The sequence below is a fragment of the Falco cherrug genome, chromosome 2 (genome assembly GCF_023634085.1).
Source record: "Falco cherrug isolate bFalChe1 chromosome 2, bFalChe1.pri, whole genome shotgun sequence".
Classification (NCBI taxonomy): domain Eukaryota; kingdom Metazoa; phylum Chordata; class Aves; order Falconiformes; family Falconidae; genus Falco; species Falco cherrug.
This window is the reverse complement of record NC_073698.1, coordinates 12,930,565-12,949,763: the sequence shown is the minus strand read 5'-3', so window position 1 is coordinate 12,949,763 and position 19,199 is coordinate 12,930,565. Positions and strand designations below refer to the sequence as shown.

The window sequence follows — 19,199 nt, the reverse complement described above, 5'->3', positions numbered from 1 at the left end:
AGTGAAGGAAGAGCCCCAGCAAGCAATTTAGAGAGAATCTGATCTAAGTTTTTGGTCAGAGACCTAAACTTAGAGGAGTCTCACTTTTATGCTGTATGTTCCAGATACGAAAAAAGGTTGGATGAGTTTAAAATGCTCATGAAAATGCTGTTTTCTCCCACCGTTGTGCTGAACAAGCAATAAGGCAAGGAAGAATCGGGCTGTCTGTGTTTCTGCCCGGCCTATGTTATTTCCAGCCCTGATATGTAGATCAGATCTTCAGCTGTTGCAGGTCAGCGTAACCTCAGGAACTACTTGGACCTCTCACAGTGTACGCTGGCGCAGAAAGCATCCCTCTACGCTCCAGTCAAGAGTGGGAGTTATTTCTAAAAATAAGAAAACTCTTCAGCTCTTTCACTATAGCTAAAAGAGTTCATACTCAACAGGCACTCTGCCATGGTCCTGCTGCAGTTTTGTTTTCTCATCTGAGGCAAGGACACAAGCAGGCAGTGCATGAAGTTCAGATATCCATGGAAACCCCAGTGTTTAGCAGGAAGGGGGGATTCTTTTTGCATTAGATGTAGCAGAAAAGAGGTGGCTCAGAAGGAGGCTAGCAGGTGCTAAGACCAACTCGATGAAGCATACTGTGATTGGCTTCCTAAAGTTGCACGAGTGAGATCGGTTCTTCTCGCTAAGCCTGGTACTCGCCCGGTGCTTGGCCCTGAGGGCTGCTGGGGAACCTCAGTTTCTGGCTGTGGAAAGGAGCATGACAGCTGAGGGAGTGGAGGTTCAGACCAGGGGGTCACAGCGGGTCTGGGCTTTGCCACCAGCCTTGCACCACCCTGAACAGTGTTGCAGGACTTCACTGAGCCATTTCTGGAGTTCTCTTTCTCCTCCTCCTCCTCCTCCTCCTCCTCCAAGTTCCTGGTATCCAGGGCAGTTTGCAGCCAAAGCATAATGCCCTTGAGAAGTTCATAGTGTCAGGTGGTCAGCCACTGGTCCCTGAAGAAATCCACAGAGGTGCCTCAATCTCCACCATCCTCACTTTAAGTAGCCTGTGATGCCAATTAACACAACTGAATCAAACTGTTCAGAGTGGGAACATCATGCGTAAGTTTGGTCACCAAATGAACAGAACTTTGCAGAGCTCTTCCCCTGCAAGCAGCTTTTGGAAAAGCAGGCATCTGCCACTGAGCGGGCTTCCATGAATGGATCTGAAGCCTTTTCTTTCTTTTCCTTTAACTCTTTGTTTCTAAGGAGAGAAAAAGTCAGCGCTGTGACTCCCAGCCTTGCACTGGGCACAGAATGAGCTGCCCCACAGAGGAACAGAAAGGCAGAAAAAATTCACCCCCCGCTTTTGAGGGTAAATCTGCAAGAAGCAGAAGCCCATGCTGTGACACAGATGCCAGCTCTCCCAGCTGGGAAGCAAACAACCTCCAAGGGTGTTGTGGTTTAATAAAAAATTAACTATTGTTTCCCTTCTGTCCCACCAAAATAATTCATCAATTCAAGGCATTTCCAGGAGAAAGAGGCAAAAGGTTTGCCCATCCTTTTCCACCCAACTGTCCCTGAACCACTTCTGAACTAGGAATGCAGAAATGCAACTTGCAAAAGGCTTTCAAGGGCTCCTGACAAGCTTTGGAGAGAAAGGGAGAGAAGAGAAGAGGAGAAAGGGAGAAAGGGGTACTTCGTCCCAGATGCACAGGCCCCTGCCAGCTCTCTGCCTTACAGAAATCCCTCTCCAGCCACACACTGCTGTTACTGCTCAATACAAAAGCAGTGATAAGGAAAATCCCCTTCTCTCCCTGGTAAATGCAGCAATGTTTTGCATTTCTGTGGAGCTTTTCATCCACCTCTTTGAGGTCCATGAAGGAGCCTCTTCAGAGTGGCGTGGAAGGAGCCTGCGTGCTGTGGGGTCAGGGAGGGAGGGGCGGATGCCCAGCATTGCCCGCAGCTCCTTGCTGTGGGCTTAGCCTGGAGAGCAGCATTTGGTGTCAGAGATTTAAGCAGCAATGCAACCAGTCCTGGCATGGGAGAAAGCCTGCAGCAGTGAGCTGCACAAGCCCAGGAGATGCTGGGCAGGGGTTCGCTGGTGTGAGCTGCCAGAACTGGCAGGGCACAGGCAGGACAGACGCTTGACAAGCTTGTCCTGCACCGTGAGCAGAAGACCAAGGTGAGGCAACCTGCAGTACTCCTCAGTGAAAGCATGGGGAATGGCCCCAAAAGGGGCAGCAGAGGTGATATCCAGCCAGACCCAAACTCACTGGAAGGGTCTGAAGGAAAGGGGAAGGGGAAAAGGAAGGAAAGAGGAAAGGAAAAGAAAGGAAAAGGGAGAGGAAAAAAGAAAAGTCTATTTCAGAAAGTCTGTATCTGTGTTAGAAGTCAAAACCTCCCTTCATTTGTGTGAACACAAGTCAGCTTGCAGCAGCGATAGTGAAAGGCAAACTCAGTCTTAAATGTTTTGCTTTACTGCTAATTTGTGATGCTTATGAACAAAACCCCAGTTGTGCTGCCAGCTCTGAGGAGCTTTCACTGTCTCTGCCTCTCTTTCTGCTCTTTGTAGGTTTTATATCTCATTGTAACATCAGAGAATAGGGTGCAATGCACCTTCTTTGCACCTAGAGCATCACTGTGCTGGGGTTTCAGCACCAGCAGAGCAGGTGGGGGCTTGTGGTGCTTGGTAAACTCTCGCTCAGCCCTTGGCTGCTGCCCCGGCCCCAGCTGGCACTGGGCACGGCCCTGCAAGGGCTGCAGCTCATCTGCAGAGCTGGGGGCGTGTGGCATGCACAAGTGGTGTCAGCAAGTGGAGCGGGAGTTGGGGGCAACCCCAGAAGAACACCTGTAGAGGTGTGATGCTTCCAGCCCAACCCTGACACCCAGCTGGCTGCAGGGACATGCTCGTGGTCACGTCACCTTCTTGGAGGCAAAGTCAAGAGCAGGTTACTTTCCCCGTGCAAGGAAACAGCATGGTGTCACGGTGCAGGCAAGCACCAGCTGGAGGGTTGCTGGGCTGCCCCTGTAGCCTGCCTCCACCCCTCGCTGCCCCTCGCAAGAGGACATGCCTTTCCCACTATGGGCTTTCTTCGGTCAGGGGTTGCTAAAGCTAAAATGCATAAACTGCAGGCATGGAAAGTGAGGAATGAAGTTCAGAAGGCCACCAGCAGTTTTAGATGTTCGGAGTCATAGTAAAGCTGCTGCAGTAAAGCCAGGCTTACATCAGGATGAAACAGTTCAATGGAAGCAGGGTAGCTCCAACCCAAACCTGCCATTCCTGGGCAGGGATGCGGGAAAGCACATATTGTCCAAGCGCAGGGGCAAAGCCCCACATCCCTGGCAGTGGTGTAGCCCTTCTGTCTTCTGATCTGCAGTGGTGCAAGCGTGGGACGAGAGTAAGGCTCAATAGCAGTGGTTCGTGAAGGGTCAAACTGCTGCTCAGCTAATCCCCTGATTTATTAGGCAACTGTTCTTCCTTCTGCCATCGCATCACTGACGATGGAAGATCAGCAGGCAGAAGAAGTAGCACATCGTAGATTCATAGGCTTACATGGACATTTCGTGAACAGCAGAGAAAGGACCAAATGCAAAAAAAAAAAACCAAACTGGCTCCAAGTTGGTGATTTATACTCTTTTCTCAGGGCCTGTTTGCCAAGCAGCTGGTGTTTTGTGTCAATTGCTTTTACAGAAGAGCTTTCTTTGATAGGTACCGTGAATGGACCCTACACAGTTTATCTTACAACAAAATCCCTCCCCACAGCTTATATGGGCTGGCAGGGGATGAGGGAGAGAAAAAGTTGGGCTTTGTTGTGTTTTTATTTACGCAGAACTATGAAAGCACATTTGGGGGAGCCTGCATTATCTGTGCAAAAACATAACAGATGAATTCTATTAATGGATGTAACATGTGGCTGGGTTCAAGCTAGAGTTGTCATTTGAATATAGAAGTCAAAGCCAATTTATTGGAACATATTTTTCTTTTCAAAATATTTTAAGAAAGACAAAAAAGTTTGCGCAACAACTTGGCAAGAAGGTCTGTTGAGAGGAGGTATTTTCTATCTTGCAGCTAACATAAGGGCTGAAAAATGTGGCAGTGCCGAGCAATCCTGGATTCCTTCTGGAACTGAAAGAAAGTGTGCGGGATATAATTGTGTAAGAGCTCAATAAATTTTGAAGGGTGGGTTTGTAACACTGCCTTGGGGGCTGCAGGTGGCTCCAGAAGAAAGTCATGGGTTTTATTTCAGTAACAGTCATCAAATACTGTAGCTAGCTAGCTATGCACTCGTGTGGTCCCATCTAAAAGCCATGGAATTATTTTAAAATAGAAATACCCATAACAATCACTATGTTTCTTCCATGCCAGATGGTAGAAAGATAAGTTGGATTAGTCTAGTGTGTGTGCAAAAGCTAAGGCACAGAAATGAGCTTTCCTGGCGACTGCAAGGCGATAAGCATCAGTGCTCCGTGGTCTTCAGGGTATGGGTAGGCTACGCCCGGCCAGTCCTTGTTGTGCTGTTGGTCTGTCTGAATTTCCCTGGATGCCATGGGAGGCAATGGCCACGGAGCAGAGCTTTACCTACATAGTAGGTCAGACCCTGGCATTGCACCTCAGTATTGAGAGAACTGCTGCGTAACAGGGAGCATCAGACTCCAGCTGTGGATTCTTGTGTTGTGGGGTAAAAATGCTGCTGCGTATTAGGTTACACAGAATTACGTGGTTTAGTTCCTATGGTGAATTGCAACAAAGTCAAGTCAGAGAACTGATGTTTCTCACGGCTGTTGTGACCTCTCCAATGTATCCTATTTTCTTTGTAGCTGGGCGGCTGAGGAATACCTGACTGTCAAGTGATCCACCGTAGGCTGAGTATTTTTGCGTGTGGACTGAGAAAGCTGTTTCCTACATTTGGTCAAACACTGGTGGAGCAAGTAGACAGGAAACATATTGCTGCCAAGGGAAACCATGGCTAAAAGAAGACAAGCAGCGTATTGTCATCCCATGTTCGTTCTCATGCTGTATGTGCATGGTTTGAGTCCCCACGTGCCTTCCCCTGGCCTTCTGAGAAGGCTTGTTGCCATCAGCTTCCTCATGAAGCTGCACACAGGGAAGAGGAAGCGGATCTAGATCCGTCACAGAGACCAGGGAGACCCTAAAGCGCTCTTCAAAGTGCTGTCCAGTTGCATCTTTGGTTTACCATTTGATAAACTCTAAGCCTATTTAATCCTGCCACTAATGGGAGTCAATTTGCAATCTCACAGAGGTTGCTCTTGTCAGGGAGGTGACGGGACGAATGTAGTCAGCAGCATTCACCCCATTGCAAAGTAACGACTTACCACCTCTGTATTTTCTGAGAATAGATGCCACTTCTAGCAATGAGTCTGTAGCTTCTCACTGCTGCTCACCAGATGGTAGGAACCAGCAGATGCCGAGTTTGTTCCCTTGTGGTCAAACCAACTGCCATATGGCCCAATGCAAGTTTCCTGAAAGATCCCCAGGACGGCTCCATTACTTCTGTTAACATTTCCCAAGCTCCTGGTACAACATTGAGGTTTTCCACTGGAACCACCTGGCACATTTTCAGAGTCTTCTATGAGTGATGAAGTTACTCAATCCCCTTCGTACTTTGTCAAACCCTTTGTATTGGTCACTTGTCCTGAGAGCCTGTGGGCTGTGTCCTGTACTTGAGCTAATTGCATAAAAAGGATTATTTCCTTTTCTTGATGCTTGTTATTTTTTTCATCCTTCACAAGCCATTTCTTCTGTTTCAGGATCAACACTCTGTGGTAGGCCAGGGAGCTGGCCCCACTCCAAGCTCCAGTTCTTGCTCAAATCCAAACACTGGAAGTGGTTACATGAACTCATCCCAGCAATCAATGTTGAATCAGCAACTGATGGAAAAGAAACAGGCTCTGCAACGGCAAATGATGGAGCAAAAACAACTCCTTCTACAGCAGCAGATGTTGGCAGAAGCTGTAAGTTTTCCAATTCCTTATTTTACATGGAAAAGATTATCACAGAAACAATAGAAAAGAAAGCTAAGACAGGAGAAAGCAAGCCCTCAAAACTTGGAGGTCATTTTGGCAATGCCTAGAGCTTCTAGAGTGTGCTTCGTATTTTTCAGCACTTTGCTAAGCCCTTTCAAAACCTTCTTCAGTTGATGTGAAATAACTCAAGTATCTAAGCTACTGTGGTTTTGTTATGAGAATAATCTAAGTGCATGCTTAATTTGAGGCAAATGAATATTGCCAGTGGTTTTCTTTGCAAAATAAGCCAAGGTGCACTGCTATGCTACTTCGCCACAGAAGAAAGTTGACTTCCAGGCTCTGCAACCTAGGCAGCATGGTAAAAATTGCCTGTGTGTAAACAAGGATCGGGTACGTTGATTTTAGTGTTCAACACAAGTTTGTGTGCTTGGCTGGGATCATACAAGCCCTCCTTTCTCTTTTTTTCTGCTCACATTTTCAGCTATTTGTAGCCAGTTCTTCTCTCTCCCATGGTATCTGAGAGACCAGCTGGGAGTTTCTGGTCATTTTATGAGGTGTGGGGGATATTTGTTGTTGGCAGTGATAAGTGCTAGAAACTGTTAGTTCCCCTAAACTGGCATTGCCATTGATACTGCATGAACTGAGTCAGCTGAAGGTGCTTCATGTCCCATCACCCATGGCCAGTGCAATGCCGGGGGGACTCCCAGCTGCCCAGAGCAGTAACACATGCTCTCTGCATCCTCATATTTACTGTTCCTTGGTAGTTTTGCTTGCCAGAGCACAGAGAAGAGAGAAGTCCTAGAAGAGGAGCTGAGCTTGGCATGTCCTTGAGGCTGGCAGAAGGCAATGCAGGTGCTCTGCGGCAGCTAGGGAAGGGCTGCGGGGAGGATGCTGGGGAAGGATGGAAGTGGCACCGCCACCTGCTTTGCTTCCCCCAGGCTGCAAGGACAGCAGACCCCAAGCCTGTAGCATATTTACCTCAACCTGCATCTCTCAGCCTACAGGGCAGACCCATTCATGCTGGCCTGACATTTCGAATCCAAAATTTTCTTTTCTCTATAAAGATGTAGACTCAGAAATACAGAGACATATAGTGGATGACATTCAGTAATTAAAGAACAACACAGAACTGGAAAAACATTCATGGTTTTGTGGGGATGTTTTCAAAACAGAAATGATTCACTTTTTTATAGAGAATATCTTTTTGTTTACAAACTTATTTCCATTCCAAAAACACAAGTAGAAAGCTTGAGTTTGAAATTAAGGTTTTCATTTGTCCTATAAGGGAAATATTTGTTGACTTTTTAATTTATGCAGAAGAAAACTGAAGCTTCAAGTCAGCTCTACAAGCTGCAGTTTTCTGTCAGAATTTTTAACAGAATGCAAAGTTAATTGCTCAAATAGCTCCTTAAAAATAAATAAAGTAGAAATCAAAATCACTCTATGGAATGTGTTGGGTTTTTTTTATCAGCTCGCCTTTGCTTTTGTGTCATGTGCACAGAAATACACACAAAACCTGCTACAGTTTTTACATGTATTGCAGGGATTTCCTGGGAGATAACTTGTCTTTCTTCATCACAAGGGTTCAGGTCAAGCGGTATGTTAAAATGAGCCTTATAAATCTTAATCAGACCCCTCACTCGCAGAGTGCATTATGGAAATGCCTAAATACCGCAAGAAAGGCTCTTATCCCAGTGTTTTAAGGTGCTCCTGGCAGAAGAAAAAACAGATTTTTCATGAGAAGGTCCATTTGCATGCTCTTTCCAGGCAGAAGATCCCCAAATTACTCTGATGGACTTCCATCGCCAGCCAAGAGTGATTTTTTCACACTGATGAGCCAGTTAGCCATTCTAGCAGCCAACCCAGCACAAAACCCAGGCTTACAGCAGAGAAGGGGTGATTCACAGGGCATGAAAACCAACCAGCCCAGCACTGTTCTTGCTAAACCTTGGCCATGAGTCCTGCTGGTATCCTTGGTGAAGAGGCACATGGGGGTGGACAAAGCAAGGGTTTTGCTGATTTTTGTGGAAGCTACTCTGGTGTAGGAGGAAGGAGAGAGTGAGGGGTGGATATGCCTATGGATGGAGGTGATGAGCTGACATCCTCTGCCATCTGTGCACACTGAGAGGGCTGCATGAGCGAAATGGGCCGATGACCATCGATGCAGCCAAGGGGCAGGTGTCAGCCTTGCAGGTCTGGACCTTGTTGCTCCCCAGCTGATCCTGGCTGGCTGTGTGTTTGTGTTAGACCTGGGTGTTTGCCCTGTCTCTGTGCTTTCTTTGAAAGCAAACGCAGCTGCACAGACAGGGAGGGAGCCATGAGGAACCATCAGGACCCTCTGTCTGATGATAAGCATGGTGAACAAGATGGTGTGGACATCACAAGACACTTTGTTCTGCAGTGGCCAATGTTCTCAGAGGCTAAGAAACTCTCAGTGGGTTTAAGGAAAGTTAGGCTGGACTCAAACACAATACAATCAGCATAAAGGTTTCCATACAATGGGTGATGGCACAGGTTTACAGATGCTCTTCTATGAACCAGGCAGGGTGAAAGGAAGGAACACTTCAGTTTTGTACATACAGAGAAAGAAAGAGGTGGACAATACACAGAGCCAGGAAAGCATGAAGAAAAGCAAATGAATATATTTCTATTCCAATCCTCTAGGAGAAAATAACTCCACAGGATCAGCTGAACAGACACTTGACACGACCACCACCAGATTACAAAGACCAAAGAAGGAACATGGTCAACATGCAACAGGCAAACCAATATTCTGGTAAGTACCCATGGGCTAAATGAAACTGTTTCCTTCCTTCCAGCTGGAAGACCATCCAGAAAAGACATCCATGCACTGATGACCAGGGCCTAATTTTCTGGGTATCCACTTACATCACCACAGAGGCAGTGGGTGGTGGGTGCTGCTGTCCTGTGCTATTTACCTTACTGTCACGCACCACTGAGAAGTGCTGATGTATGATCTGGAGAACCAGCTGGAGGTTCATCCAGACTGATGCTGCATCCCTCAGGCATGGGGAAGGAGCGACTGGTACCCCTCCCGTTAGTACTTCCTGGGGCAGATGTGCACCCAAATCCTTGATATAGAGGTATCCTCTTGACTATGCAACCTCACTGCATCCAGATGCTTCTCTCATGTACGTGGTACATCTTGCTTCAGAGACTGAGATGAGAACCATCCCTCCCTTGGAATGACAGCGTGAGGACCCTCATACTGATTTTTAAGTACCTCACATGACACCATCATGGGCAACCAGAGCTACCATCTGAACTTTTGATCTGTTTAATATGCCACAGCCATGGCCTCAGCGCTGCTTCATAAGCAGCATTTCAACAGATCAGTCAAACAGTAGGGTAAAAGCCCCTGCTTTCTGCCAGAACTGCCCAGGGCAGAAAATGCCCAACGCTTCTGGACTGGTCCTTTGTTTCACGTCTTGTGCCCTCACCTCCTTGGAGAGTATTTTTGGGAGCATGGGACTGCCTGTTTGGCTTTTCACACTGTTCACCTTGCTGGTTAGCTGAAGGCTGCCCTGAGAGCAAAGTCAGAGTAAGGAAAAGATGCTGAGGAGAGAGAGAAGGTGGGGGTAAATGCAGCAGATGAGATCAAAGAATGTTCTTTATACTGTAAAGCGCCTGTGCATTTAAGTATAAAAAGAATCCTTTGTTTTCTAGTATATCTTTGTACACAACACAATGAGGAAAAAAAGATGGTTTGGTTTGGTTTTCCATAGCTGTTGTCTTTGCAGATTCAGGCAGGGATCTGAGTCCTTCCTTCCTACCTGCCTGTCCTTGGTTGCAAAACTTTTTCAGCTTCTGTTATGATTTTAATGAGTTCCCAAGTACAGCTTGCTCACATGCTACCCCTTTGCCCAGCCTGCTGGCCCTGGCATCAAGAGCGCAGCTACATGTGGAAGAGCCGGGCTGGCCTGCTCAGGCAATGTTCCGGCACTCCTTTGCTTTGTTTACAAGTTCTAGCAGCAATAAGTTCGCTGCAGTCCGGAAGCTGCTGCTTTCTAACGGGACTGACTGTTTATAATTTTCAGTCCACTTGCACAAGCATTGCTGATGCCAGCATAATAACCCAGGGTGAGGGCAATGCCACAGGGCAGAAAGCCCTGCTTGCTGGCTTGGTACCTCCTGCGCTCATAAAACAAATGCTTTGGCAACCCTGGCAGTTTGCTGGGGAATCCTGTGATTTGGTGTGGTGTTTAGAGGCTCATTCCTGGAATCAAATGATTAACTGAGATTCTTGGCTTTTACTTAAAAACAATCCATTTCTAGCCCGAGAGGGAAAATGGAAATGACTGCAGCCACATCTGTGAAAGGCTCCAAAATAAGTAGATCTCCATTGTTATGTGGCTCTTCTTGTTCTTAATCTGATGGACTCTTTGCCAGTCTCATGATATTTGGAGGCCCATCGCCTAGTTTGAAACATGTGGGATTGGCAGCACTTGTCCATTCAAATCTCAAGTCCCCACTGAGTGAGCCCAGGGAGTACAGCAGCTTTTCAGGCAAACCTGGGAGAAAGGGCTGTGCTGGGAGCACGCAGAAAGGCTACCAGATGGAGTGATTAGGAAACTCTTGTATAAGGGAGTAACAGCAGGGAATCTGTTCCCTTTTTCTGGGAATAGCTTTGCTCAGGTTAGGCAAGAAGAGACAAAAAGTTAAAGAAAATAACATAGGGGCTTGGAGATACTTGGTTAAGCATTTTATTCCTCTACGCTTTTCCCCGTGGCGCCATGTCATGGCAAGAAACACGAAGACAAGAGCAGGTGAACTGGGCAGTGTAGGCGTTTCTCCAAATTGTCGTAGCCTGGGGTGCCCAGCTGCTGTACACAGCACTGCCAGGGAAGACATTTCTTCCCATCTGGAAGAAATCAGAATGGAAAATATTTGCTTTAAAAATAAATGGATAAAAATAGCAATACAAAGAAAGAGGAAGCTTCATCTTTTGCACAACAAGTATAACCCATGTCCCAACCACTTGTGCTCTTTAAAGAGCACGGCATTTGCAGAAGCAGTGCTGGCAGGATCACCCCAGGAGGGGCTTTATCCCAGTGGCAAGTGAAGTGGCTTCACAAACTTATAGTTCAGCTAAAGGGAGAGAACCAGCTCTCCCCAGATGGCTGTTCCAGGTCTTTTGAAATGCCATCAATTTCTGTGCCATTCCTCCTCTTTTGTACTGCTATAAGGGAGCAAAGAATCAGGGCCCCCATCTCTATCCCTGCTTCAAAAAGATGTTACAGCATTTCCAAAAAGCAGTGAGCAACATAGAACCCGCTAGCAAAGCCAAAGATGGGGCTAATCGTGAGGCTGCCCGCTGAGCTCTGATTGTGAGAATCTGATTGTCCCTGTGGCAGTAAAAACAGGTGGACTTCTCATCGCATCTCCTGTCCCAGGGACTGCCTAGCTCAGGGACTGAATTTAGGTTAGGACAATGTAATTGTTAGGACAATTAGATCCTCTGTAGTCAAGGGTCTCCTGCTTAGAGCCACTTTGTGGAAAAACCTGCCTTCCGAGATAAGGTGAGCCTTTTAATTTAGTTATCTATGTTTATATTGATTTGGAACAAGGAGCTGTGGTTGTGGAGTCATGCTCAGTGTTAATAATGATTTGGGAAGAGATTATTTTTAAGTACTTAAGGAAAAAAGGAATCCTTTGCATCCATTACTAAATGGAAATAGCATGTGTATAAAAATAATGCAGAAAAGGCAGAAATATATGACAGTTTTTTCTTTGGTTCCAATCTGAGGGAACAGAACATCATTATGTTGCAATTTCAGCAGGAACAGTATATTAAGCAGCTGTTCCTAAACATAGACTTTTAAAATATGTATGCACATGATTTGTCTTCAAGAGTTTTAAAAGAGCTGGCTGAGAGGTTCTCCAAATTCTTAATGTCACTTTTTATTTAGTCTTGAAACTCCAAGGAAGACTGCTAATGCCATGACAAAACCTAAAAGAGTAAGTAGGTAATTGCAGCCCTTGTGACCTAATGCTGAACTCAGCAAAAATACTGCAGAGCTGATACACCCCAAATAATAAAGAATTTTGGAAAGGAATATAATTAATATCAGGCAACGTGGGCTGATGTAAAAGAATCTTTTCAAACTCGCGTGGTATTTTTTTCAATGAAACCACAACTCTGATTGATTGATAGAGGTAATAGTTGTTCAGGTAATGTCCTTTAAAGCATCTGACTTCATGCTGGATATTTGGGTTAAGAAACTAGAGCGATACAAAATTAACATAGCACATAAGGAAACGGTTGATAGGTCTCTGGGTATCACTGTAAACAGGCTGTGTGATTGTATTCAAAAGGGCAAACACAATCTGAGATGATGCTGAACAGGGAAAAAAAGAGCTTACTTTACATCCATGTTGGAGATGTACTAGAGCTATTACTGTGACCAGCTGCGATGTACAGCCTTGAAATCAAATGCTGAAAACTGTCAAGTTCTGAAAAGAGCTCAGAAGGACCAAAGGACTGGAAAACATGCCACACACTGAGACTGATTCATTTGGAGAATACTGCAAGCGTGATCACAGTCCTGAAGCACCTGTGCAGTAAGAAGGAACTGATGATGGACCAACTAACAAAATTAATCACACAAACTAATATATAATAAGATTTGATGACAAAGTCAAAGTTAGTCAAGTTCAGTCTGGTTTTGTTGTGTGTACGAAGGATCAAACAAAAGCAGCGTCCCATGTCCAACAATCGCTCTAGTTGCTACCTATGAAATAGCAAAGCTCCAGGGCTATATGTTCCTCCGTTCCTCCTCTGGGAGAGGCTCAGGGAATTCCTGAAATGTGGTGGTACCTTGGTAGCAAGCCCATTCAACAGCTTTTCTCACACTTTGGCAGCCATCCAAGGTGGTACGATAATTTATGTTGTACTCTGCCATGTGGCAAAGATTTCCTTGGCTGACCCACATGTCGTGTGAAGAAACAAATTTCCTTTGCCTTGAACCTGGTTTGTCCCAGCTGCAGTTCTTGTAGGGCCTGTACTGGAAGCAACAGTAGTGAATTAAGCTGTGGAGCAGCCGATTGTGTGCAGAGGTGGGGATTCTCTACGGTGCCATTTACACTGGCTGTGCTTAGAAAACATTTGTTTTTTTCAACTGATCTCTCAGGGATTAATTCAGAGCCATGCACTGCACCAGCAATCAGCCTACATTGCATCAATGACTTACTGTGGCCTCAAAATAGGGACTACGTAGCCGCAAATCAGCCACAGAAGTTTGGAGGCTGAAGAGAAGATAAACCTCTCTTCTTGTGATTCATTGGCGGATGTCAGGTACAGGAAAATCCTCCACTGGGCAGAATTAGCCATGAATGGTAGATCCATGCCAAATCATAACTTCTAGATTTTTGATGCACAAAAGGTGATGCTCGTGTGCAGCAAATGCCTGCACATCAGGTATCATGTGTGGCTCCCTCACGGGCAACTCAGCTTCTGCAGGGGCAAATGGCTATAGCCCAGCTGGGAATAGAGCTTAGAAGGGGCACATGGGTGGCACTCGCCAGGCACAGCGCTAAGGTGTGTTCTTGTGCCTGCTCAGCCACCGTGTGGGAAGACAAGTAGGTCACAGACTGGGCTGAGCTGCTCTCCCAGCTCCTGGCTGGCAGAGAGGCTCCTACTCCTGCAGATGTGTGAGACATCTTGGCTCCTGCTATCATGTGGGGCAGGCATTTCCAGAAGTGATAGATACCACTGCTGTAGGTGTCTTAAGAAAGGTGGAAAAGGGGCCTGGTGACGGTGCCAACCACTCCCCGTTGTATCTAGAGGGAGCCAGGATGAGCCGTGCCTTGTAAGGAAAAGTTCTTCATCTCCTCTGCCTCTGCTCACTGACGCTTTGTCCTGTCTGAGGTGTCTAGTGCTTTTGTAAACAAAGGCAGAAACATTTTCTCTCCTGCCCAGTGGTTCTGTCTGTCTTTCCTGGTTCCAGTATTTCTCTTACAATAAGCACTGGTTTTGGCTTATCTGATATCCTCTGAAGGGATGGAAATACCACCAATAGCTTCATATAGGCCAAACCAAGCTTCGGACCGTAGGCATTTTCAAGGCCTTAAGTAAGTTCATCTCTTATGAGCAAAGTATCTTCTTCAAGAAATTCTGCTGCTAGAAAACTGGATTTTTAACCCGTTGGTGTTTGAATGGCACCATGCATTGATGCACTTATGATTGTTTTAACACTTTTGCTTTCTCCTTTCCAGGTGGTTCACCTGCTGTGAGTATGAGCTCCAACATGTCCCTATCTAACCCAATTTCAACTCATAGCATCATGCCCCAGAGCTCCAGCCTCATGTCTACCCCTGCCGGGACCCGAATGCCTTCTGTTCCTGCTGCTCGGAGTATGAGCTGCTACGGGAACCTTCCTTGCAACCAACCAAGCGCATACAACGTGACTTCAGCAATGAACCAAATGCAGCCACACAGAAACCAAAATCAAGTCCTGCCCAGTCAGAATAACCCCATGATGTCTCGACAGCAAACCATGACGCAGGGAAACAACATAGCAGCTTTTGGAACAGGGTCGGTGGTCAACTCGCAGCCAGTAAGGCCAAGCTTGAACCATGGAGCCACAGGTATCCCCACGCAAAGGCCGACCAACGTGATGATCACGGCTACTTCCACTGCCCAGAACTGGGCCCCACAGGAAGCTGCAGTGAAGCAGCAGGATGTACTGAAACCCACAGGGGTCCGTTTCCCCACCGGCACTCCGTATCCTAACCAGTCTTTGCAACGCAATGTAGGCAACCAGCATTTTCCTCAGCGTGCATTGGCACCTCCCAATCAGTTAACATCTGGAGTCCAGATGAGGCCTCCTCTAAACCAAATGCACCAGACTCTAAATGGACAATCTGCTGGCTCACTACGAGGTCTCAGCATAAGACCTAACCAGCTGAGAGGACAGACTGTGCCTACCTTGAATCAGCCAGGAGCAAGTATGACACCTCCGTCATCTCTGCCATCAACCAGTTTTACATCTACCAACCAAAACTCTCGGGCTTACCAAGGGAATGACCATGGTAATGACCTAGCATTTGACTTTCTGAACCAGCAAGGTGACAGTATAGGACCCGCGCTCAACAGTGACTCAGACTTTATAGATTCTTTACTGAAAACAGAACCTGGTAATGATGACTGGATGAAAGACATCAACCTTGATGAGATTTTGGGGAACCACTCGTAAGTGACAGTACCAAGGGTGAAGCAGATGAAGAGGCAGTAAGGACATTAGTTTTCTCTTTAGATGCCAACAACCTGCTTTATTAATTTATACTCCATAACTGGGCTGTCCTTTAAAATACCACGCAGGGCGACTGCCCTGTTTGAAGAGTTGCTCTAGGAAAAAAACTGAAGTCTCCCCTGATGAAACAATAATGCAGGTGATATTCATGCCTGCCACAAAGGAGTGAGAATGCATGAAGGGTCTGTTCCCCACACCGGTGCCCAGCATTGCAAACCTGTCAGTTCTTCTCATGGGGGCTGCATCGAAAATTGTGTTTAGCTTCTCATATATGCAAGCACCAGACAGTGGTATGGGTCGTGGAACATCATTTCTCTGAGTGCAACTAAGAGCCCGAGTGGTCCAGAGCTCTTCAGTCATTGTGTTCGCAGCCCTTAACTTCCTTGGGACTGCTCAGCGCTGACAGCATCAGGCCCTGTGTAAATCTCATTGCATTACAAAAACTGTTTACTTCTGTACAGTGCAAACTCACATTTGCCTTCCCAATGATTTTTGCTTTAAATCCTCTGTGTTTTGTAGCACACAAAAGAGTAAGTGGTCTTGTCCAAGGGAAGAAGGAAACACATCATCCAGTGCATTATTCAGTGCACTCTAGCATTCTCTTTCTCCCTTTCATCAGTGCTTGCAGCGAGTATCAGAGGACGCTACTGTCCTGCCAGCAGCACAATCGATTTTGGGCATTGAGGGAAACATGAGAAGAACTACACCAAAGCTCAGGATCCTCACTTTGCCACCTTGCCCTGTCCCAGGGACTCCAGTGACTTAATGGACAACTTCAGTGAGAAGGGTGCTCACGATCTGACCCTCACTGACTACTTTCCCAGTCCAGATTAGAGGAGGGCAAATGCATGAAGTGGATCAGCTAAACCACTGTCTTCATTTTCATCTTAACCCATGGCGAGTGTCAGGTAGTTCAGTCGGGTCCTCTTCTATCTGGGTTTACCCCAGCAGAAATGCCAGCATCTCTGTCTGGGGAAGAGGCTACCATTTTGATTGCACAGCATTTTGGCTCCATTCTGCTTTCCCTTGGCCACATGGGGAGAGTTGAAAGAGGTCTAGTGATGGCCAAGGTCCCCACAGCCTCCATCAGGCAGAGTATGAGAGACGCTGCCCCTGAAGCTAGCATGCACTTAAGTCATAACCACCCAGGTTACTCACAGCAGGAGGCTCCACTCAGCCACATCTGTGCTTGTAAATGAAACAGGTTTGGGGACTATTTCTGGGTGCTAGACTCAACCATCTGTTCTGGGTTTAGGGATGGCCCAGCAACCACTGCCCAGAGCAACTTCTGTGTATCACTAGGCAGTTAACCTGGGGCAAGGACCATTCCTATAGACAGTCTGCAGCCACCTTGCTTTGGAGGATAACAGAGCAGAGCAGTAAGGATACAGGTTGTTCCACACCGCTTAACCTGGGTGCCAGGGAGTAGTCTCCACTGTTAAATTTTCTCCTATAGACTTGGTCAGTAAGCACATCAGAAGGAGGTGCTATGTCACTATCAAGCAGCTCCACAGTGAGTTAGACAGGAGGGTTCATACATGGGAACAGATCTTGCAATTCAAATGAAAATGCTGTTCTTTAAAATGATGTGGTCTGACGTGTTTCTCAGCCTCCTCTGAATTAGCTAAAACTAGATGTGGCAAAGGAATACAATGCCTACATTCACATGCCTCAGCGCCAAAAGGCATTGCTCTGCCCCGTGCAAGTGCTTTATTCACCCTTGCTAGTGGCAGTGGGATGAATAGGCTACTTGACAATAGCCTCTGCACTTACCTGACCTATTTCTCAAGAGAGGTTTTAATAAGGCTTTTCCAGTCATTTCACCCTGTCATGTCATGTGGGCACAATTTTTCATGATGTTTCGAGAAGCACCATCACACAAACGAGCATCAGCACCTCCAGGAAAGGTGTAACGTGGGCATTTAGCTAGATATGCCAGTTGAGACAGGCTGGTCTGTGATGCTGTTCGTTCCCAGATACATTTTTCATCAGAGGGATGAGAAAGCCTGCTGAAGAGTCCTTTCTGCTGCCCCAGCTAGTGATCATGACACATCCCTGCACTGTGTAACGTGGTGGCTCAGCTGCCCAGAAAGCTCCCTCTTCTCCCCAGTTTTGGCTGGGGTGCATGTGCTCCCTTTGAATTGCCAGTACAATTTTTTCCATCTTTCCAGAGTTTTTCAGCCCAGATCACTGGCTCCCCACCTAAGTCTGCACAGATACAGATGCAGTCTGACAAAGGAGTCCCGTATAAATTGTGCAAAAGTAGACTGAAGTAGTAGCTACGTGAGTTTAAAGTGAAGGGAAGATCAGCTCATCTGTCACACACACAGGAACACGCGCCATCCGTGAGCAGGTCAGCCATGACTGCCGACGCTCTGGTGGAAACAGATGACTGTGATGCCACTAAGGCCAAGGCTGAGTTAGTATCATCACAAGCAATGGGCACTGAAGTCTGATAACTTCAACTACCCTCACATGCCATTGAAAAAGCCACCACTGGTTCCTTTATTAAAACCAGGTTGTTTTCCAGATCCACAAATGATGCAAAAAATATTGCTTAGCTGAGGAGCTGGTCCCAAGACTTCAGGATATCATGCGGCGGTGGATTCAATGCTGAGCTTTGTCCCGTTGGCCTCAGCCTGGCGTGGAGAAGGCACTGGGCTGTGAGGGCCATCCCTGGGATCAAAATTTCACCCTGTCTTAAGTAAAATCAACAAAGGTAGAGGCCATTTGCAGTCCTGTAAATATATGCCTGATGCATTTGAAATGTGAGCTTGTGAAAGACTCTTGCAACCAAAACTTGAATCCAATATCATTTCTTTGGAACACGTGTATTTGAACAGAGCTAGTGTCTTTTCTTTCTTTCTTCGCAATGGCTAAGTGCACTACCCTTATAGTCTATTTTTCATCATTGACCGGGCACTCTTCGCAGTATTGGGTTGTAAATATAAAGAATTATTTGTTTTGTAAACTTTTGTAAAAAAACAAAACAAAACAAAAAGTAATAATATTTTGGTAGGAATAATAAAAATCATATTATTTGGGTTATATTTATACATATGTGAAATAAATATACTATCAAAAAGTTGTATTTTATACAAAAAGTCAACGGTTACCTTTTGCATTCTATACACAAATTTTTGTATGATATGATTGTTTATTTTTATCTGCAGACTTCAACTTTGGATTTTGGGGGAGGGCAGAATGGGGTCGTGGTTAAATAGCTGGGTATGACCCCAAGCTCACTGAAACCAATGGAGTCTTTCCATTGCCTTCACAGGGCTTTGATTCAAGCCTTTAAATCACCTTCAGATATGTTTCACATCTGAAGCTCTCTGGAAACCTCAACATGAAAACATTCCAGGTTTCAAATTATTTCCCTGAAAAAGGCTTTTATTATAATTATAATTATAATTATTATTATTATTGTTATTATTATTGCAACTTTTGGGAGGCAGGTGGGACCTATGTAACTGTCATGTCCTTGTTGCATGTATGTCTGCTTTATATTTTCCCCATATTATAAACCAGTGTTTCTCTATACAGACTGAAAGGAAAACTTGCTGTACAGAAATGTTTGTGTTTATGCATTTTTACATGTGGCTGTATATACCTCTTAGTACTATGCAGTGACACTTATTTGACTCCATTTATTTTTCACCTAAACATGAATAGTATGTTTTTCAGTAGCTATCAAAACTCTGCCAAGTAAACCAATCAAAATTATCCCAAGTGTCTCTTTTCTTAATATGAATTTTATAGTGAATGTGTGTTTAGTCAACTGCTCGTTCGTCTGAGTAAATTCAAATTACAGTGATATTTTAGGAGAGGTGAGAAAAAATGCATCTGGCAACTTCTGGGAGCTCAGTCTGCCTCTGCAAGAGAGCTGCGATGTTCTCCTACTGACTGGAGACACGGTTTCGCTACTAGCGAGGGTTAACAAGTAACACATGGTATTTTAGCTCCTGGTTA

At 45.8% G+C, this 19,199-nt stretch overlaps 1 protein-coding gene across 1 annotated transcript in view; it reads left to right on the top strand.

The window, feature by feature from the left end:
* Positions 1 to 18,953, top strand: part of MAML2 (mastermind like transcriptional coactivator 2) — a 215,340-nt gene extending 196,387 nt beyond the window's left edge. Inside the window, exons 3-5 of the mRNA XM_055701500.1 lie at positions 5,740 to 5,943; positions 8,620 to 8,731; positions 14,191 to 18,953. Coding sequence (XP_055557475.1) covers positions 5,740 to 5,943; positions 8,620 to 8,731; positions 14,191 to 15,170 — 1,296 coding nt within the window. The 3' untranslated portion in view covers positions 15,171 to 18,953. The remainder of the gene's footprint in view (positions 1 to 5,739; positions 5,944 to 8,619; positions 8,732 to 14,190) is intronic.
* The last annotated feature ends 246 nt before the right edge of the window (positions 18,954 to 19,199 follow it).